Here is a 22,553-nt window from a genome sequence, read left to right as displayed (position 1 = left end):
TTAACAGAAAAATGCACACATACACTCGCATATTAATTTATTGCAACAAAAAAAAACACCCAGAGACACTTGTCTCACACACACACACACACACACACACACACACACACACACACACACACACACACACACACACACACACACACACACACACACACACACACACACACACACACACACACACACACACACACACACACACACACACACACACACCCCAACTCCTTCACTGACTCATTTTCTTTAGCCCAGGCTCAATAAGACTGCATGACAGTGAATCCTCTTAAAGATGAGAAAACAAAGAAGGAAATGAACCATTGAGGAGGAAAAAAGAACAAACTCTTTAGCTCGCTCTTCCTTTGCATGTTTCCTCCATGATTCTGGCAGGACCACAGCGAGATTGATGTGTCTGTCTTTTTCATTCCTTCTGTGACTACTCAGCGAGGCACAAGGCTCTGTGAAACTAGCCAAATTCTTAAATGATGAATGTACACTACTGTGTCCACCGGGAGAAGAAACGAGCCTAATATCAGCGGAGAGAGGCGGTTGATATTGAAAATCATCTGGAATTTCGCCTGGCCCGATATTGGAAATCTTTATTCTAATTGCGTGAATGAATTGAATGTTCTGTTGTGATAAATCCACTCTGCCACCAAGGGAATTGCATAAATGAAGCATCACAGATTCGTTTGTGATTACTGCCGCGCGTGTGTGTGTGTGTGTGTGTGTGTGTGTGTACCCGTAAGTCATTTTCATACTCGTATTGTGCCGTTGTTGATTGCTTGTTTAGTCAAGCAAAAAAAAAAAGTCTGCTCACAATGTTAACATGTAATATAAATGAAACTGACAAGATCTTCCACCCACATATTACAACATATCAAATAGTGATAAGAGGAATATTTTCAAAATATCATCACCACATGGAGAAAGGGGAGACAGCATATCAGTATAGAAAACCATTTTTATTTCTCTTAAGGCTGTCCTGTAATGTACTTATATCTACTGGGGGATAACTATGTTTCTCCATTGTGACTAATACGTTCTCACTGTCATTTTGAATAAATCCTCTCTCTGGTGTGTGAGAAGGAGATGCATATAATCACTCTCCACAGCAGAAAGTGACACTAACTGTCTGTTTATGGTCTGAGTTTTTTTCTGCCTCCGTTCAAAGGCCCGGCTATATCAGAGTGGAAAAGATCAAGGGTTGTTTGTTAGTGCTGCTTTCTTTTGTGAGGCAGTTCTATACAGTGTTTTCCTCATCTTTACAGAAACTACAAGCATCTGGCTTTACCCAACAACATCGCTGAATGACAAAAATGACCAGAACTTATTTTTACGATTCCGTTGTGGCTTTTCCTGATGCAAGCATACACTGCCAAAACACACACTGTATTGGGACAACAGCCACTGGATTATGTTCAGGGGCTAATCAGTATGCCACCATGGGGGTTGAGCTCCTAACAGAGTCTTTAATATATTTATCAGCTTCTTGGATCTGTCCTCTTATATGTAATGTATTTATATATGTGAATATATACACAAATTATCTTACATACAAAGAAAAGAAGTGCACATGAATTTACATGTTATGCCCACCGATAAAAGTCAAAATGTCCATCGTAGAGAATGAAGGTGAGGCCATGAGGGTGAAGCCTAAAGCCTCTCAAAGATTCTTTGTTTGACTCATTAGGCTGCTCATGGACGCACTTACTCAAAATCCAGAGGTTTTCCAGCTAAATCTCCTCCATGTAGTCACAGCAAAACCATAAGGCTCAGGTAGCGAGTCAAATACAAATGCCTCCCGCACAGAAATAATACGATATCGAGGTAATTTCCCGCGGTTGTGTCCTCATTTCTGTGGATCCCATGTTCACATCTATGTAAGCTCCTCACCTTCGGGCAGGCAGGGAGGATGTCTTCAAATATTGTTTTAGCAACCTCTAAATAACCCCTACAAAGCTGGTTCAGTTTTTTTTTAGGGGGAGACAGAGCGAGGGGAGCGGAGAGGGAGTAGGTCGGAAGCTGGCCACAGCTGTGAGGAAGAGGAGAGTCACCAACATGGGGCTCATTGATCAAACAGAGGATTAGTCTGGTTTCAAATCCTTGGCACCACGCGAGAAAAGCTGTTTTATCTGGGTGGATATCCTTTCTGTGGTCCCAGGTAATCCAGTCAGTAGTCGTGGATGTAATAGTTTTAGTCCATTCAGTGGGAAGAGAAAAAAGGTACGTGAGGGGAAGAGCCTGGCGCTCAGCCCTGCAATGGGTGCTCTCTGTTAGGTCCTGGGATGAATCTGCAACACAGGAGAAAGAGGAGAGGAGAGAAAACACACATATACTTAGATTGAACAAAGGCAGACACGTGTGTGAGGATTAGACCCCGAGGATATGCTTCATTCGCACGTTTTAAAAACAAGGGGAGTCTTTTGAACTGCCGAGGCTTTGTACAGCCCTGTCTCCCCTCCCGGTTCACACTGCTACTAAAAACAGCTTATGAGTGGAAGCCATGCCGAAAATGAAGGTGTGTTTGGCATTTATAGGTTTACCGGTATATCAGTAAAACTACAAAGGAATCCTGGTGTGTTTCCATGCTGTGTAAATCTAAAATGACCGATTTTTTACTTAATCTCAGACTATTTTAGCACCCCCACCCCTCATCCCCACCCAAGCCTGCTCAACCTCCTTCATACTAAGTCAGCCAATCACAGCTGAGGACTTTCCTCCAACCTGATAATATGACTTTGGCTTCATTAAATGGGTTCGGGGGCCCCACTGTGTAGTCTGAGCTCTCTCTCCGTGACACTGGTTCACGGACTCTCATTCAGCCTCAGTTGCAGACCTGGACATATTTCAATGGTCCATTGTGCAGCCTTGAGACCGCTATTGAATGTCCTGCTTTTCAGCATTCCGCTCAACCGGAAGCTCAATAATAACTGTGCATGATGTCTGCAACAGTTAAAGTTGTTGAGTTGCTTGCCCTCTTGTAATGTCTGTGCAACAAAAGCGTGGAAGTGTGTCGTCGTGTTTTCCAGGTATTTTACTGCTTTAGAGGGACGCAATCTGAGGTTCTGTGCACACTGTGGGGCCAATTAGAAATCCCTTAATCCTGGTCAACAAAGTAATACAGTCATGACATTTCCAGCAGGCTTGGCAGGTGGTAGCCAGGTGTGCGGATTTGATTTTGGAGAGTGCTGCGTGGAAAGCTGTAGTACATAGTCTCAGAGCTCCAGTATGTTCAACATGCTCAAGCCAAATGATTTTATTGGCCATGTCTTTCTGTGGGTAGAGATTATGCTTCAGAGAATGATGAGAGCAGCTGCAGACCCAACATTTGAGTGCCTGAAAATATATTGCAGTGCAGTCATACCGGCTGCTAAAATTTTTCTAGCAAGTCATTATTACATTTTTGTGTATCTGAACAAATGTGTTAAAACGCCAGAGAAGTCATACAATAACGCAAAAGAACTAACTAATCAAGGCAGCGTTGGACCAACAACTGTCCTACAAGGTAAAATTACTGTTTTTGTCGAGGAAGCTTGGAGGCTTTGAAAAGAGCGGTTACAGAGGAAGTGAAGTAGGAGGTAAAAAGGTGCCCCAAAACTGAGCTCTCAGAACTTGATGGTATTTTATCTAAGAGTTCTTAGAACTGTGCACAACTTCCTCCGGTCTTAAAAAGCCTAATGCAGGGTGTAAATGCACACACAACGCATTATCGTAATGCAAGGTCACCTTTTTAAAACAGGTGTAAATACAGGATCAGAGGTCAGTATCCAGATACAGATAGCATGGCAATATCAGGTGTTAATGAGGGAAAAATGTTTCCTCAAATCCCAAATATAGGACTGCACAACTTTTACAAGGTTTTGTGTTGACAAATTTAAGGATCTTATTCAAAGATGCTGATATTAGAAAGCTCCAGAAAAAAGGAAAGTATTGGCTGAGATCAAATGACATTTTAAAGCAGCTGTCCGACAGATCTATGATAGAGTAGTACTGGTTTATTCACCTTGATGACTACATCATGTCAGTTTAAGTTGCTGCACTTCTGGATGCTTTTAAAGGCTGCTGAGAGTTAACGCTTTTCCTCTTGATTTTGTCACAGCGTCTTTCTCTGTAAAGATTTGCTCTTTTCTCCCATAATCCTTTACACAGTAATCCTCCGGGCTCATCTGTCCAGCATTTGCATCTGTGTCATCTGCACCATCTGGCAACATATAAAAATTACCTCTGCCAGAATACAAGTAAAAGTAACAGGTTACACATTGAGGATCACCCTCCCATCTCAGACACAATTCACCAGAGGTTTGTTAGCAGAGAAGAGGGGTTGTATGCAAATGTTGTCATTTCAATCCACATGCATGTGAGAGTGACTAAAAGTGTCCTCTATTTTTTTTTTTTTTTTGTCCTCTTCAAATGAGCAGTGCAGCAGGTAGCAGCGGATTGCTCAAGTATTTCTTGCCTGTCCCATCTTTTGCTGGCAACTTAGCTGTCTGCATTCTAATTTGCTGGCCGCATTAAACTGCAATTTACTCAGACTTCAGTTAGTAAAAGCACCCAAGGACAATTGCCTTAGCAAAAGGATTTAGTGCAAACACAGCCTACCCTTTTCCCCCTTTCTTGTTTAGGGCTGAACAAATCAATCATGCCAGCTGAGAAAAACCTCTTCAAACAGCACTAAAGAGCACCCTCTAAAAACAGAAGACTCCAGACAACAAAATACATCAAGACCAATTTAATGTGACATTGACAATGGAAAAAGAAAAGAAAATGAGTATGTAGCACTTGGAATGAACTCCTTCACCCGAAACCTGTATAAATATGTCATAAGGATGACAATTTGGGCACTTTCGGTAGTCTGGTTTGCATCTGTCAGCTTAGAGTCTCATACTTTAAGGGAACATTGCTCATTATTATTTATCTCAAACAGCACACTGTTAACTGTTTGTGCACAATTTTCTGTTTGTCGCCATGATGACATTATACAGGGACGAAGGAGAAGTGTTGTCAAGCACAGAGGTGGAACAGATCATTCCTGGGTGGAGTTGAACTATATGTGGCACGGCCGTTTTGGAGTTCATTTTCATCAACTGCAAAGTGTGGTCTCCCGATTTGACAAATTAGACGGTGATGCATCTGCTGGCAGGTCACTTTTTGCTCTCAAGACTGTCTTACAGATGGGCTACATCATGTCACAGTGTGTTATTTAGCTTGAAAAAGTGCCCTCTGGTCCTTTTAATAAGGGACATGTGGTTCTCTGAACAGCAAGTAAATCATGTCACACTAGCAGGAGAAGAAGCACACTGTAAAGTGTGAGAGATGGTGGTGTAAAAGGCCTGATCCACCTAAATTCAATGCTTTGCACTTGCTTATCTGACACACTCAATGGTGGAATTTCTTGATCCTTCTAGTTAAAACAACTACTGTACATAAATAAGTGGTTATGATACAATATGAAATTAAAAAAAAAAAAGAAGCCATTCAAATTCATGGAATGCCTGAGCAAGGTTGTATCATCACATTCCTGCCTTGACTCTGACAACATATTCATATTTACCCATGGTCTCTAACAGTAATGTTACCAAATGAACAGTTTTTGTTTCACTGTCATCAAAAGGGGAGAAGAATGAGCAAGAGAAAAGATGCTTTTATTACAGCCTCTGTCATTCTGCCCGTCTCTGTTAAGGAGTATAATTGTTCAGAGGGAGCAGAAAAGGATTGATCTAGCCAGTGGAGCGGGTAATACAGTTCTATGATGGGCGAGTGTTTTGGAAGGTGCTCCCCAGCCTCGCTCTCACTGGGACCTCCACAAACAAAAGGGCCTGCCTTGTCTGTTGATACAGAACAGGCAATGAAGGGCTCCCTCTCTGAAACACATAAAGAAAAGAAAAGAAGAAACATGGGTGTCAGCAGGCTTCTGGCTTCGCTCGGCTTCTTACTTTTCATGCCAATTTTTGTAAAAGATGGTGATGAAGTCTGAATGTGGCTGAACAGGTACCTTTGCCGGCCTAATTGTGTTTCACTGACACTTTTCAGAGCTAAATGAAAAACCTGAAGGTGAAATGATTGAAAATGTAAAAAGAAAATGACAACAACAAAAACAACAGTACTGTGTTGTGGGTTTGCTGGCTTGTGACGGAACAAATACAAATGAGGCAATTTGGCTTGAGAGGCAGGTGAATGAGGAATGTTGATTAAAAAAGACAGCAGAGTGCAGGATAAAAGGCCTTTCATGTAGTCTGTGGGCTATGCTGTGTGCTGATAGCTGCTTCAACAAGACCCTCAGAGGGGGGATCAGGATATCAAGTGGCCTCTGATAAGAAGCCACACAACGAAAAGGGAAGAGGCCTGCCTGACAGTCTCACTTGTGCACACATGAGTGTACACGTACAAACACAGACATATCAAACACATCAAACATGTGCGTGCATACACAACTAGGAGGACACACACAGAGAGGAGCAAGTGGCATGTCACAGATTAGTGCCTAATGGGATTGGCAGACCAGTGCAAGGCACTGTAATCAAACACACACAGAGGCTGACAAAAACAGGACATGGAACAAAGGAGGCAATGAAAGGAAGAGGGACTGATCCTGCCATTACACTCTGATCACAGACAGCAGGGCTCTGTTAAGGGGTGGACCTGGCTCTGTGTGTACGTTTCATTTACAGTACTCCATGAGTGTGTTGCTACAGTATGCTGTATGTATGTGCACGTTTACCCATCGCTACACTCCACATTTTAGTAATATTCACCACTGTTTCTGTGCAAAATGCAGCAACTTATTATTTATGAGTACGCTGCCCATGCTGGTTGATAAATATTTACAGTGGGTGATGGTGCGATCAGTATTTGTGTCACGCCTGCCTAATCATGCACAGCATGTAAACACACACTTGATTATTTCGCAGTGAGTATTTAGGTTAATGGGAAGTCATTGAACATGAGTTGGTCCCACTCCTACTGCCCGACACTCAAGCACACACAGTGACGTGAAAGAGAGACGGGAAAACAAAAAGGAAGAACAGCTTAAGAAAAAGACTAACCTTTACAGAAGCAAGAATGCAGCTCAATTTCTGTTGATGCATCCTCTGCATTTTGCTTCCGGAAGCTAAAAAGGGGAGTATGGCTGGGTGTTCTGCAAAGAGAGGGTCAAGAAAAAAGGACACGTGTATATTGGGTGGAAAAGCAGCTTCAGGCCTGACCTTTCGGCCCTCTTCTCTTAAGATTTTGACCAGAGCCATTTTACTGTATTGCTTTTTCTCCTTTTGTGTACAGGAATTTATAATCTTGATTTATGCTTTTTAAGAGAATACGAAAAGATAATTTGTCTGAAGATATACATAAGACAATCATCATTTCAAGTTTACTTCTTTAAAATTGTGCAAAGGACTGAAATGAGAATTAGAGATGCATTCTTTAGAGTGAACCAAGTACTGCACCTTACCTTGACAGGCTGGCAGTACCCCATTCGATCACCTTCTTTCTGAAATTTTCAAGTCTGCGGTGGCTGTGAGAGGCCCCACTGAAAGCTTTATGTCTATCTGCTGGCATATAAATCTACAGAACAACCTTGTGAAGCCCCATGCGGTCTAACCTTCACTAGCTGTTCCCTGCTTCCCTACCATCACATTAGTCTCTGCTTCTATTCAAAGTCATTGTCACCAAGCCCTGGAAGGGAGGGAGGGGGTCAATTAAGTGAATACAAATCAGGTGATCAACCTGTCACAAAGTGTTGGACCGCTGGCTTCGAGGACTTAACTCCCTTCATTATTTTTGCATGCTGTATTCGGAGTCGGTTTACAGAAGCTGAAAGGCAGTGCAGAAGCAGAGTGGCTGTTAACTTTATCTCTGAGAGGAGTGTGGCCTGAGGCAGAGCCCACCTGTTTGTTTACAGCCTGCTTTGTATTTGTTCTTTCCTACTATGGGTCCTTAGATAGGTTGTTTACACCGAACAGAATCGACCTTGTTATACAGAGAGCACAGACGGGCCTTCTGATTAATCTCTATATCGTTTGATTTGTGCACATTCTTTTTACATACAAGTTTCACTCTGTCAAGGTTTCATTAATCAATGACAGCAGAAGCAGGCTGTTGGTAGGCACGTTTTGTTAAATAATTGTATTCACTGCTCAAATACAGCTTCTTGGTGTAATGATTTCATTATTTACAAGTCCAACTGAAAGGTTACATTTTAAAGTGATACTTGTTCTGGCAATCTAGGCATTTATTGTTTGGAAATGTTGTGAGTGCTGTAGTACATGTATGGATATGTACAGTATGTACATGTTTGTGTGTTAAGGTTAAAGGTGCGCAAGCAGTACAGAACAATGCATATGCATGTATTGTACGAGGGACAATCAAAAAAGCAGAGCAAGGCGAAGCAATAACATTTGTGGGTACGTTTTCTAAGTTACATCGCTTAATCAACGTCAGCACCTGTTACACTGTTGTTGTTTTTTTAACCACTGGTACGTGTGCGTTTGCAATTTTACCATGAACGAGAAACTTGAGCAGAGAGATCACATCAAATTTTGTGTCGAAGATTTGGGGAACAGTAAGAAGTCACAGGGAGTAGTAGTTGTAGACATACTACATGCAATAGTACATACTTAGGGTAGCTGCAGTACATACTAAAAGTTAAAAGAAAAAGTATGCAATTTGGAACGCAGCTAAAGTAAACCCACCTGGTTGGGCTTCTGACCTGATGAGCTTTCTTTGGTATCTAGCATGGATATTCTACCCATCCTGAAACACGAATGATACATTAAAAACACCTCGCCCAGGTTATTGCTTCATTTTTGTAGACAGTCTGAAACCTTCCATGGGTGTCTGTTGCCAATTTCACGAGTTTAAAAGTTTGATGTGCACACTGATCAAGTCCACTGACAAATTGCAAATGTGCTCGTACCAGTGGTCATAAAAATGCGTGCAACTCGGGTGCTGATGTTGATCAAGCGATGCAACTTGGAATACTTACTCCCAAAGGTTATTGCTTCCCCCTTCTCCGTGCACACCTCGTGCTGTGCTCCTCTCGTGTGCAACAGGAACAGACTTGGAATATTTTGATTGCACCTCGTACATGTACAAGTGCATCCGTGTTATGACTCTAGATGTGTGCATGCAGGTAGATGCATTTGCCTTCAGGTGTGAGTGAGAGCTCACCCTTGTAGTCTTGATCTTGTTCCCAGAGGAGCACATCCATCCAGAGTTGTCAGGTAGAGTCTTACACTCTTCTCCCTCCAGACATGGTTCCATCTCACACCACCATTTCCCAATTACAATGGATGCTGTGGAAGAGGAGCGCAGATTCATTACAAATGGTTAGTTTATTACACAGATGCATGCAAGTGGCAGAAGAATGCAATGAAAAGCTGCAAATTCAGTACATAAAATGGAAGAAAATAAAAGAGCATTTAAGTAAATAGTAATGATAGAATTTACAAACATGAGGAGAAGAGTTGGTGGAATCACACATGGAGAAACCTCCCACACACATATATATATATTTTGTATGAGCGGGTATGCACAGACGCCTGTGCATACGTGCGCATACGTGCATATGCAGAGATTGTGATCATCTCCAGAGGAACACCCAGCTGTGCCTCAAAAATGACTGTTTTTCCTCCTCTTCAGCCTCAGAGCAATTGAATCATTGTAGCATGGGTACTTTTGGTGCTGACAATAATGTCTTGTACCAACAGAAATTAATCATTATTTTGTTTTGATATAGCTACATTGCATGTAGGGGAGCAATCTAATTTTTAATCAAAAGAAATTGCCTCTCATTAACATCTACTGAATTCTTCCTGCAGCTATTTGACAAAAACAAATATGTTCTCCTCATCTCATCAAGATATTCCCCTCCCTGTTTCTCTTATTGTTTGTGTAATTGGGTGTGTGTCTGCATGTGCTGGCATGTATGTTCTTAAAAAAACAATAAAATATAAAAATGTAGTTGATATATTAAAAATATACCAGAAAACACCTTTCATCATGGGACTCATCCCTTAAGAAAAATCGTTCACATATAATCTACAAGTTTATTAAATACATAAACTTTGCTCACCGAGATGTTCTACTCCTAATTAACTTTCTACAGGCAATGTATATATTATACAAAGGCAAACCACCCTCTTCTACGCTGGGTGTCTGCCCTTGTGATATTGAGTATTATCCCATTTATACCATGGCCACTGGCCAACAAAATGCCATATATAATCAAAGTGAAAATATAAGTCAGTTTTTTTTTATACATAAAGCTAGTTCTGACATTGTTTTTTGTTTTTAACATCATAATATATAGTTTTTAAGCATCTACCAGGCTTACAGATTCTCCCAAATAAGACACACTTCAAATTCTATATATGTGGCTTATAAATAAGCTATTTATCAATTTTTTGGGGTTGTTGTTGGTGGTTACACAAATAACTCTCTTGGCGAGGCTCAGCTGTTGCTGTATTTACAGAAACTTTAATACTGAGGCACTAATTTAGACAGGCAAGAAAACACCTACGTCATCGTAAACTTTTTGGTAACTAAAATCTAATCCTTCCAACCAACTCATTGTATTTTATACATTTTTCTTCTATTTTTTTTTTTTGTTGTAAAATTTAGATGTCTCTTACTTTTATTAGATTAAATGCACATCACAAATCTAAACCATCCCTTCAAAGTGAATTCTGACTTGTTTATTAACCATGATGTTTGGAAAAAAAAAAATTCACTCTCCTCTATTTGAGCTTCCAGACAGTCAACGTGAAAAGTTCAAAGCAGTTTGACGAGCCATCTCTTCCCCAACCGATTTTTTTTTTCAGCATCTTATATATTTTCTTAAATTTGTCATTTAAATCTGCAAAGAGCATCTTTCCTTTCATCATGTTGACATAAAGAGGATGTGAAGGTCAAATTATTGTGTGAATGCAATGAGTTCAACTAGTATCATTTCATTTTCTGAACCCTTTTCCTGAACCATTTGTGAAAAATATATTTTATCCTCCAGCATGTGTTGCCAAGGTTACAGACCAACCACCAATCAATTTTGAACACGAGCAGCAGGCCGTCTACAGCTGATGGAAGAAGAATGTTAAAAGTGCAATCTCTGACAGCACAGAGCGGGTTGCTGTTTAGTCTGAATGAACACAAATATACACCAGAGAAAAACTAGATGACTTCCACACCCACTGAACTTGCTTCGTTTAGTTACTTCCTGCTTCACTTTTGAGCCCCAAGGATACTGGATGCCAGAGTGAGAGCTTCCACTAACCAGCTGTGAACCCGCCCTTTGGCTTCCCCAATGGCTGTTTACCTTATCCACTAATTACATGTTAGTCCATCATCCACTGCACTCTTCCCCTTGTCCTTTTTCTCCACATTTCCTCCTCCATGGGCTGAATGTGCATTTCACATCTCTAATCATGTTTACATTGAGCTGTGTTTTAGCTACTGTATGCAGGAAGTCCTCGTTAGGTGGCAAATTGTGATGAAGCTTGAGGAGATGTGTTTAATCAGTTCTATTGAGCGACGGTGATGTGCTCTGTGCCGCCACTCCATTCAGCCTCCTCCTCTCACTTCTGAGAGTGAGGTGGAACCAAGGAGTTGTTTTTCATCATACCATCACCCGAGGAGGATTTATATCCAACAATGTGAATGCTGAGTTCACTTGAAATTGAAAAACGGGAATGTAGTACCTGCAAAACAAAAATCAATTCCTTCAAATGGAACCAGAAAGAACGCAGGAATAGAGAGAAAAGGAAGCAGAAATGAGACGAAAAAGCTGCCTCACGAGAGACGCTTTGCATGAAAGTTGAATGATATTTACTTTTACTTCACAGAAGGGAATTCACATCATCCTTTCTGCTCTGAGAGGTGTTCACATGAAGCAAAGCACATTTATACAAGCGCGGTCTAAATAAAGCCAGAATTAAATGGGTCTGGGGAGTTCCTGGCAGAATTATTTATTTTTCACTTTCAGTTTCGTTGATGACTAATATAACATTTTCTGTGTGAAGTTTTTAATTAAGGAAGAGCCAGAATATCCGATGGTTGTTCTACAGTCCATATCTCAATCTTGATTATTGATTTTTGTTAGCTTTGAATTGATAGCATAATTCTGTAGTTTGTTTTGGTTGTTTAAGTGTATTGAAGTGCATTTTCAAATAGCTATCAGTTTTTTGAATGTGTATAACTTTCATATAAACCAACATTTCAAGAGTGCAGCAGGGTTGCACTGTGGTTAGAGCTACTAACAGTATGTTATTGGAGCAAATCAGGTGAAAATCATCATCTGAACTAAGAAACACTGAATCATCCGAGGCCTTTGTGTTTCCACACACATTCATTTTGCCATCTTGGTCCACCATCTGTTTGTTTGTGTATGTTTGTTTGCTTTATTGTAAACTCTTTGAATGCTTCCTGTAAGATGTATGCTTTTAATCAGTCCCTGCAGGAAATCTTGTGATTGCAATAATTAACGCAAATTAAAGCAAACTCGGCCATTTTTGTGAGAGCTTGCAATTTTTTTAAATTTCGGCGATTTTTCCGCAAACAATGTCGTTAGCAGAAGCTGTGCTGAGAGTATTAGGGCATAAAGTAAGTATTTTCAGACAAAACTCGCTTTATTAACACAAATAACTCCTCATTTACAATCAGTACGGCTCTCCTCCTTTCATCTCCTCATCAAAACAAAATCCGTGCACCGTAGGAAACCGGAACAAGTGTAAAAACCAGAAGGATTGTGGAAAAAGTGGTATTCACAATAACATTTTCTGTTGAAATGCTTATTATCAATGGAAGTGATTACATACTGTACGCTACAGAAAATGTATACATGCATCAAGTTGTAAGAGACTGCACTTTGTTTTTGTGAAGACAGTAGGCCTGTGTTGAATAAACATGAATTAAACAGCATCTAAAGCTCTTATTTTGTCTGCTGATGTAGTCATTGTATTCTATATTACCATCACAGACTGTCGGTTCTGTAAAGCTGCGTCACTTTTATAATATATGTTTGTAACTTTTCATCCCATGGTTCTCTAAGTTCAATAAATAAATTAAAAAAAGATTGTAACTAAAATATTTCTGTGATGCGCAGCATGATTATTATCACAGGACGTGATTACATATTAATTCCTTTCAGGTAGTGCTGAAAAAAAAATCTTTCTTTCTGAATGTCCTGCAATTTTACAAAAAATAAATTGTGGAGGGACTGTTTAATGCTTAAATTTGTGTTTTTTTTCACTCAAGTTCTGTATTTTTACAGGTCTTTAAATATGTCAGGTGGGGATCTCTTAAACTTAAAAATGCATTACTGCATGGTGACTTATTCGATGTCTCACGCATTATGTCGTGATACGTAAAGCTGCCTTTTTCAAGTGTTTTATAGAAGGTGTGAAAGCTACATTCATGTTTAAGTAGCCCTCACAACTCCTCAGCTTAAAAATGAAATATCCTGCCAGAATGTTTACCTCTTGTTATCTGCATATTATGCTCACAAGATCAAAGACAGGTTCCCAGTGTCTTGACACATTGCAACCAGCAAGCCAAAACATTTAAGCATCCAGATATTGTTATACTCGAGTTGGGCTGCAGGCTCGTGTTAAATATATTGTCATAGTACTTTCCCAGCACAGAGCAGCAGATGTGGATAATTAACTGTATTTCTTAAAAAAGGCACTTTATCCCAACCCTAATTAATATCTTGGCGGCTACCCATCTTGTACTAAAAGTAAAACTTTAATGAGCAGTGATTTGATTTGAAATGCATCTTATAAATATTCAAACTTAAATTTGATCTTTGCCTTAAATATTTGTTTCAGTAGAAGACATCAGGTCAATCTAAGAAATCTCGACGCCGCACTGTTAAAGGACACATTTTTCTGACGGCTACAAGGAGAGAAAAATCGGACAGAGTAGAGCTTAATGGGAACACAGACACTTCATGTTCCTGGCTATACCCGGGCCAGGACATTTGACTTTGACCTTGACCACTGGAGAAGAGCCATCTCTGGGCTGGGATCCATGCATCACTCTCTGGTGACCACTGACCTCTAACAGTCGTTTTACTGAACTGCTCCCTGTGCAGTCGTCAGCATAGAGGGTATAACCTTTGTTCCAACATCAGCAAACTTTACACCTCCTCTGAGTCTGCAGGGAAGTGAAGGCGGCTTACACTGGACCAAAGTCCTAAATCCCACTTTAGGCTGACTATTAATATTTAGACCCATATTTTTACAACACGAATCAACACAATACTCACGCGTTACCATAACGTAGCTGCTGTACACTGTCAAAGATGACAGATGGACTCTGGATCATCAGCAAACAAGGAATAGATGGGAGTTTGAATCAAGATGTTAGCCATGTAGCAGGCTGGAGTCTTTTGCTTTGACAGACAAACAACCGAGAGTAGGACTTGAATTGATTGAAAAACATGAAGCGATGGACCTTTTTACAAGTGCATCTGTCAGATCACTGGTGAGCGGGTTCTGTGATGGATTGAACTCGCTGACACGTCCCTGCCAGGTAGCAGAATGTTTGAACACCTTGACGAAGAAGGAGGAGAATTGATCTCTGTCTGTGTCAAAATGTTAATACGTGTCTGTGTGCTCAATGAATAGTTGATGTTTTTTAACTTGGAGCGGACGCACAGTGCTCGGCAGACTTTAAATTAATCACAGCATAAAGATAGCTTTCCAGTCATGTCAGCTGTTGTGTCTGCATTCTGATGACTCATTTAAATCACCTTCAGTCAAGATCTGGGTCAGAAAGCAATCCCGCATTAAGTTCTCATACCATTTTGTTTTGTTACACTTATAGTTTGGGATGCAGGATTGATGCCATTAACAACCAGCTTCACTTCATCTAAGAGAAGTGGTCTGCAGGTGCCCTGGATATTCGGTTAAAAAAGTAAATGGTCAATCTATCATCTAATAAATCATCATGTTAGTAAGCAGTCTATGAAGTGATCCTCCTCTCATTTTACTGAAATAATTCTAGTGAACTGGTTGATTTAAAAAAAAAAAAAAACAGTTCAACTCTTAATTAGACAAAGGTATGAGTGCAAGCATTGTGTAACAGTAGTTAAGTACTTGAAGGGGTCGAAAGAGCACAGAGCAAATGAAGCAAGTGTATAATTACGGAAGGATTGAGACTTGGACCCCTGAACCACAGGTCAGCTTCAGAGAATCATTATTCTGCGTTAATCTTTGCCCCCCTCACAAGAGAGAGAGAGCCGAGGTTTGATTAGATATTCAAAAAATATTGTTAGGCTTTCTAATTAGCTTTTCTGAATTTCTGAACTTGTAATGGACACCCTGCTATCTGGAGACCTGAAAAAGAGCTCCTCTGTTTTCATTTGATGATTTTCAGTGCAGTCTTTGAATTCAAATTAATTCTTATAAATGCCACAAAAGTGTTTTCCACTATACCGCCGATTTAATTCAGGGGAAACTGGAATACACAGCTATACATACAAACTAGGCAATTTATCGGTTGGGTGATATTGGTCTATTACAGGTACTGTATATTATTATGAGTAATATATTGTCTGATGTGAGATTTATTTTTTTACGGAACTTAATGCAGAAAACAATCTTTGGGGTTGTATATGTGTTTTTGTTTAATTTATAGTTATTTATAATTATTACAATCCCAGTGAAGTTCACTATTTCAGTACACTGATGGCATTTTGGAAAATAACGTTTATTGCTTAACAATCCAATACCCTGCTTCCATGACAGAGCTTTGGCACAAGTTTTTGATAACCACATTTCAATTCAGTTATTGACATCGGATTCAGTTTTCTTACTAATATTTGCAACAAGAAAACAGTATTAGTCGGTCTCAAATACAAATACTAGTTTCATATAATGTGATGATTCCTTTTTGGGTATCTGTGTGTTCATTCTGACTATCTATGAGTGAGTGTTACTTTGGAGTTTGTGGTGCACTGTACTATATGGGCATTCGTCTATTAACAAATGAAAAATTACTGTCTTTGTTGTGTTGTTATTTACTTTCCTTTATGTGGGTACAAAAGCTGCTGTAGCTCCCACACAGCTGACATAGATCTGCTGTATGTACTGTATTTTTACTTCATCTCTCAACTAGTTGCGGACTTGTTACTCCAGTACTGAGAGCAGAAAGTAGATGTGATGTTGCTTTTAAAAAATAGAGAGAGGGGGTTGGAGAAAAAAGTAAAATTGAGGAGACCTTCCAGCTACGGTTGAGGGTCAGATCCTCCCCTGACAGGTTAAAGGTTAGAGTGTAATCACGCTGTCAATGCTGTGGAAGCTCAGTGGGATGACAGTGACGGAGAAGAAAACCTGGTTCAATATCATTATCTTCAACTTCTCCAAAAACACAAACATCTTTTTTGACCCAGGAGGATTTCAGTGTTCAATTCTCGCCTTATGTCTGCTTGTCTGTTTTTCAGTAAAAGAAAGGAGTTATTGTTTTTGGTTGTACAGTATAATATGCTCTTCCTGTCATTCCCCTCAGGCAGGATCTGCAGCAGGTTTGTGTCTTGCCAACCACGTACAGTAGCAGGGGGCTGTGGAACAATAGAGAAGTGAGCTGTAGGGGGCCGAGGTTTTATAATAGGAAGATGTGATATTGGCTTGGCTGTTCTTGGGTGTCATTAGCAGGTTTATTTTGCTGCAGCACGTACAAATCAGACAGGTATGTGGCCAAAGTTTTGTTTAAAAAGATTACAACAAGTCTCTAAAACCGAGTGATTTTTATCTTTAAGAGCGGGCTGCCCAAGTATAGCTTATGTATAGTATAGGCTGCAGCTCACAGATGCTGGTGATATTTACTACTGCGTAAACGGAGCAAAATTTTATTGTTTTAAAATTAAAACGCACTAGTGTGTAGCCAAAGTATCAAAGTTTGGTATTGAATAACAAGTTATTTTTCTATAGCAGATAGACTCGGAGCAGTACGGTCTGGGCCTTAAAAATATCAACGTTTGGTATCCAGCCCTGTCCAACAAGCAAGTACAGTAGTGAATGAACTCTCACTGATCATAGTTTTATTGAGAAAGAGACAGCAAAGAGATACTTTGTGAATATGGATGCGCTCTACCTTACTGCTGCCAATGATGAGACAATATTTTTTTAAATACCGTATCTTACGCCAGCATGCTTAGGAAATCCTTACTCTATTCATAATGTTTGACCAGTAATGTATGTGAAAAAAAGTGGAGCACTTGTCTCTCCCCCCCCCCCCCCTCACGTATTGTCTTCCCCCTGGATGTATCCCAAATGTACCATGACAACCTGTCATGCTCTGCTCTACGCGCCTGCAGTCAAACAGAAGGGTTCATTCCCCACCAGTGATCAGCAGTGAGCGGGCATCTGTGTGTGTCTCATGGTGAAAGAGTTTACTGCTACAGCAGCTTCATGACAACACAAAGTGGTAGCATGCGTGCATATTAGCGCATCGGCATGCATGTGTTGCATATTTATGTGTCCATGTCCATATTGTGGCCGAGGGCTTACACGTCTCATACACGGGGATAAAGGCAGTGGTGCAGTGATGAGCACCTAATCTGAGAGCATGTGCTTGGTCCGGCGAGGCTGTAGAGATGTGAGCATTTGACTTGTTAAAAGGGATGTTCTTTACTTGGAGTCTCGTTGGCCCTGACAACTGGGACATAATTCTCCTGTTCAACGCTAATAATCAAATCCCACTATGAGGATAATCTGACAGCAGACCCCCACTGAGCATGACGCCTCGCAACGCAAGCTGTCGTCACATCCCCGTATATTAATAACAGCCAAAATAGTTACCAGTAGCAAGTGAAAAATAACCCCATGAGCCCCATATGCGTGAGTAAGTAAACACTCGACAATGGGCCTGATCTTCACTGTGTGCTTTGATGTTGGGGTTTGATGCTAATGAGCAATAATACAGCACGTCCTGGAGACTGCCTGTTTCTGCAAATTTGGCCAAAGATGAAGGAGTGTTCATTCCTCTAGGCCCTGTATGTGTGTCCAAACCAAATGACCTCTGAAGATATACTTTAGATTTGTTACATCAGAGCACTGGCTATTATTTATATAATTTTTTTTTTTTTTTGTGGGTACATAACCTGTGTATGGTATAGTGGCAGCAGGTGTCCCCCAGGGGGTGGCGAGATGAGCTGGGCTGCGGCATCGTTCCTCATCTGGACGGAACATTAATAACAGGGGGACCTGGGGAGAAAGCTCCATCTGGGCCAGGCTGGTGCACGAGTGAGGGGACAGACCACTGACTCCACAAGTCTATAATCCCTCACATGGTGCAACGGCAGCCTGCGGGGCTCCGTCGACAAACACACAACTTTCAGGTGTGGCTTTTAAAGGCAATCAAAACCCTTAAATGAAATGCCTGGCCCTTTTTCCTGTGTTCATTTATTTTCAAACTTACAGAAAAGATTGCTGAATTAAATTGTGTGTGTTTGTAACACCTGACAACCTGTCCTTCAGCCCTTCAGCCCTCTGTGTTAAATAAAGAACATAGAGTCGGATTCACTTTGAAGCAGGTGAAAATGATCCAAGAAGGGAGGCCAAACTGAAGGAGGTAAAAAGATTGAGGTCAGATCACTGTTGCTGTGTTCCAAATGGCATACTTATATACTAACACACACTATTTTGAGTGCATTAGTGTGTTCACACGAAACATGCAGTGCACTACAAGTACCCGGATGAAACACTCAAAACAGTCCAAAAACGAAGTGTGAAACGCTGTACACTTTCAACCCTGAACGGTTGCCATCGGTGGCTCCATAGTGGAAGGGGCAGGGCCACTGACTATTAAGGCGTCTGAGGAAGCGGCAGCTGTTCCTGAACACCAAACAAGTGTTTATTTTTTACTACTGCTGCTGGACAGAAGAACCATTGTGTTTATTGAGTGTGTTAAACAGAGGGTTAAAATACATATTAATGTCTGGGTAAAGAAATTAAAGCTGTGGATATTTTGGCTGGTAATGTTTTCACATGCTGCGGTTATTTCCGGTCAGTGCAGGACGGCAGTGTGCGATTTAAAACTACACTACTCTGTAAAAAATTCCTGCAGTACACAAGTAAGAGTCCTTATGTGTAAGAGCACTATTTATTAGTGTACTACGGGAAGTATGTAATTTGCAACACAGGAACTGTTCACTCAATGGTCGCCATTTTGGCTATGTAAAGGAAAGGGAGGGACCACCGGTGTGAAGAATTTTAAAATGAAGGCATCTGAGGTAGCTGCAGCTGTTGCAGAACACCGCACAAAAGTGTTTCTTTTTCACTAAGTACCACCATACTGCTGTTGAACAGAAGCCATCAGTGTGTTTATTATGTGTTAAACAGAGGGCATGTAAAAATGTTAATTTCTGGGTAAAATAATTAAAGCTGCAGATGTGTTGGCGGGTGATGTAGTCACATGCTGCAGTTATTTCCAGTCAGTGCAGAACGGCAGTGTGCGGTTTGAAACAACACTACCCTGTCTAAATTCCTGCACGACAAGTAAGGGTCCTAACATGTATAAGCACTATTTGTTAGTGTACTAAGGGAAGTATGCCATTTGGAACATGGCAAGAAACTAATAAAAGGCCAGTGGTGCTCAAACTTGTGCTGCTCATTGACTTGACGTTTATAATTTTATCACCACCTCGTCTATAACTGGTTTTTAATCAATACACAAACAACAAAGATTATCCTACTGTAAGAGGTTAAAGCATAGAATCATGAAGTGTTTACAACCAGACTGTACTGCTCCACCTCCATGCCTCAGTCTGTAATGTTTAGATTTATCATCTTTGACAATTTATTTGGATTTTATTATGTCAGGGTAGAAAAAAACCCCATCAAGTTATATTTACCCAGTTTTTCATTGTATTCAGCTAACATTTTTCATTGTACGATCTGAAGTGTAATTTGTAGTTGTGGATAAGAGTCTGATGTTGAGGTTTTCCTGTATTGCGCCAGCTTCTAAGACATGTCCAGTGAAAAAGATACAATCTGCATGAATATAAAAGGAGTTCAGAGTCCCATGCTGCTGCTGCAGGGGAGGAGTGGCTCTAATTCATATTCTAGGATGTTCTTGAGTGTCAGCTGTGGCCAACCAACCTTGTGAATCCTACTGAGCAGGCCTGTCTGGCCCCTCATGTAACATACCTCATAATGAAGATATTTTGGTGTCGTTTCTTTGCGAGCGTGCAGTCGGAGAGATGACTTTGATCTCTGCTGAAGGTGGAGGTGAAAAGATCGACACAGAGGAGCAATAAATGAGCTCTGTGGAGTGAAGGGGCATCACAGTTCTCTCTCAGTAGACTTGTGACTTCCTGTCAGCTTTTTTTTTCTTTTCCTATGGAGCTGCCTCTGCCTGATTGTTTTTCTCAGCTGAGGTAATTCAGGTGCACTAGCCTGGAGCTTACCTGACTTGTGTTTATTAGTTATTCATTTCCATCAGCCTGAGATGCCTTGGGCAAAGTGATCTGCAACGTGCTCCCTGTTCAGGTGTTCACCAGCCCAACTGGATCATCCTCTATCTCCCATGATGCCAGGCAGGACGGCAGTATTGGCTTTTCTATGGTTTTCTCAATGCTCTTAAGAGTTTATTAATGCCTGTAAGTATGATTCTGTCGAGCTTGATGACAATCCCACCTTTGAATTGTTTTATTTCTGACATGTAAAGTAATAGAATAGAAAATGTAATAGAATATTTTTATTATTATAATATTTATATTATTTACCTTGGTAAACACAGTGTATCTGTGTGTGTACATATATAATTTTACTTGAGTCAAATTACCAAAGTTTAGAAAAAAAAATATCTGTATAATTTTGCATTAACCATTCGGATGTACAGTATGTTGGTTGTCTTGAAGATAAATAACAGTGCATCATATTTTATAATCTGATCATCTAACCATGTGTGTAAAAACAAATGACTAGTATTTGTAACTTTCAAATATTTGTAATTGTGTAAAATCCACATTATTTCCCTGTGATGCATTGAAGTATAAAGTAGCAGAAAACGCCAATAATGTACAGCAGGCAACCCCACATTGTATAGTATTTGAGGGACCTCTTTGGTTTCATTCTCCATTTTACATAATTATTTTGTTTGTCTTTTTATTTATTTTTTATTTTTTATAATTAGTATTTAATGCAATATAGTTGTGTTGACACAATTTGGTAATATCCTAATTTGGCTTCAAGGCCCTGTCCTTTTTTTCATTAATTTGAAATGAAAATTGGTGTGACTGTTCTTTAAAAAAAAAAAATGCATGCATAACTACTGGTAGAACTAAATCTTTCACCCAAAAATAACAGCAATATTGGGTGATTTTGAAAAACATTTAATTATGTAAAATACCTTTTTTTTATGTGCCATGCCAGTAATCTCTTTCAACAATATCTAAGCAACTCTCACCTCAATACCTTTAGGTTCCTACTTTGTACATATAGGACGCCTTACTTTGTGCGTTGGCACTGTATGTTGTCACTGGATGTAATTTGTATATAATCTTGAAGATATTACAGGTATCCAGTAGACAAGGACATTTTCTCTCACAGCAGCATTCAGCTACGTCAAAACGCATTAGGTATTCTCACCATCCACACAGGAAGGTTTGTTGCGTGTCGTCCCGGCCACTTTCCCCGGTAAACAGGAGCACTTGACTGTCTGAGAGCGCTCCTCAATACGATTCTTGTTACAGCATCGGTGAGCGGCAATCACCTCACACGTGCCACCCTCTGTAGAGAGATAAACAGACAACGATCCATGCGGTCAGTCAATGTGAGAGATTAATAGGAAACATGTAATGGAAAATAAACTGAAGCAGCCAGAGAGATCCTGTAAGTTTTCATTAACTGTCTATACAAGTCTTTGTAATGGAACATTTTAAACAAGCAATAATGATGCGAATGAAAGATATGCAAAGGAACTCCACTACTGCACATCATATCACGATGAGACAAGCTACAATACAATCATTGGGCACTTACACTGTAAGTGTGTGTAACAAATTGGCCCTCAAGGCATCTCAATTATGTCATCTAATTGCCTCTCACTCTGGCTGTCCTCACTCCATACCAATCAGCCTACAATGAATACCATGAAGAACATCACACACTCAGTATGTATCAGCGTTCCTGTCTCTGCATCCTTGGTATCGCCCACATGTTGTGAATGTGATAAAAGGGGGATGAATCTTTAGTTTCTGCTTCTCATGAAGACCCGGCAGTTATGAGGACTTTGATAGCTGACACATTTGACTCTCATGACTGTGCCAATACAATCTAAGGCTATACTGAACTAAAGCATTACCTCCGATGCATAGGTGACATCAGTCACAGCAAATGCTGTACAATAGGTCTCAGTCTGACAAAGGAGGGTGTCAAAAAAATGCAATGAAAGGAGAAGGTGATGTGCGCCGATGGCGGTAATGGGTCAAAATAACAATAGTGAGGATTGCCCAAGGGAGGGTGAGGGGGTGATGAAGCTGAGGGACATCCTGAAATGAGTGAGACAGGCAGAGAGAGAGAGAGCTAGAGGACAAGGTGTGTCTGGCTGCCAGGGACTGG

At 40.4% G+C, this 22,553-nt stretch overlaps 1 protein-coding gene across 3 annotated transcripts in view; it reads right to left on the bottom strand.

Moving 5' to 3' along the window:
* Positions 1–943: 943 nt before the first annotated feature.
* LOC138629301 (chemokine-like protein TAFA-1) overlaps positions 944–22,553 on the bottom strand; it is a 105,302-nt gene continuing 83,692 nt past the window's right edge. The window contains exons 3-6 of one of the 3 annotated variants that reach the window (XR_011311537.1): positions 21,582–21,722; positions 9,163–9,287; positions 7,044–7,135; positions 944–2,291 (exon numbers count right to left, since the gene is read on the bottom strand). Coding sequence is in view for 1 of the 3 variants with exons in the window: in XM_069712927.1 (XP_069569028.1) it covers positions 2,274–2,291; positions 9,163–9,287; positions 21,582–21,722 (284 nt within the window). In the remaining 2 variants the exon portion in view is untranslated. Of the gene's footprint in view, positions 2,292–4,714; positions 5,862–7,043; positions 7,136–9,162; positions 9,288–21,581; positions 21,723–22,553 lie in introns of those variants that run through there. The other 2 variants (XR_011311538.1, XM_069712927.1) reach the window with 2 other exon arrangements.

Source organism: Brachyistius frenatus, unplaced genomic scaffold (assembly GCF_029030835.1).
Source record: "Brachyistius frenatus isolate BFR_SWC_R1_liver_20210118 unplaced genomic scaffold, ASM2903083v1 Contig_4, whole genome shotgun sequence".
Classification (NCBI taxonomy): domain Eukaryota; kingdom Metazoa; phylum Chordata; class Actinopteri; family Embiotocidae; genus Brachyistius; species Brachyistius frenatus.
This window is presented reverse-complemented; position numbering and strand designations above follow the sequence as displayed.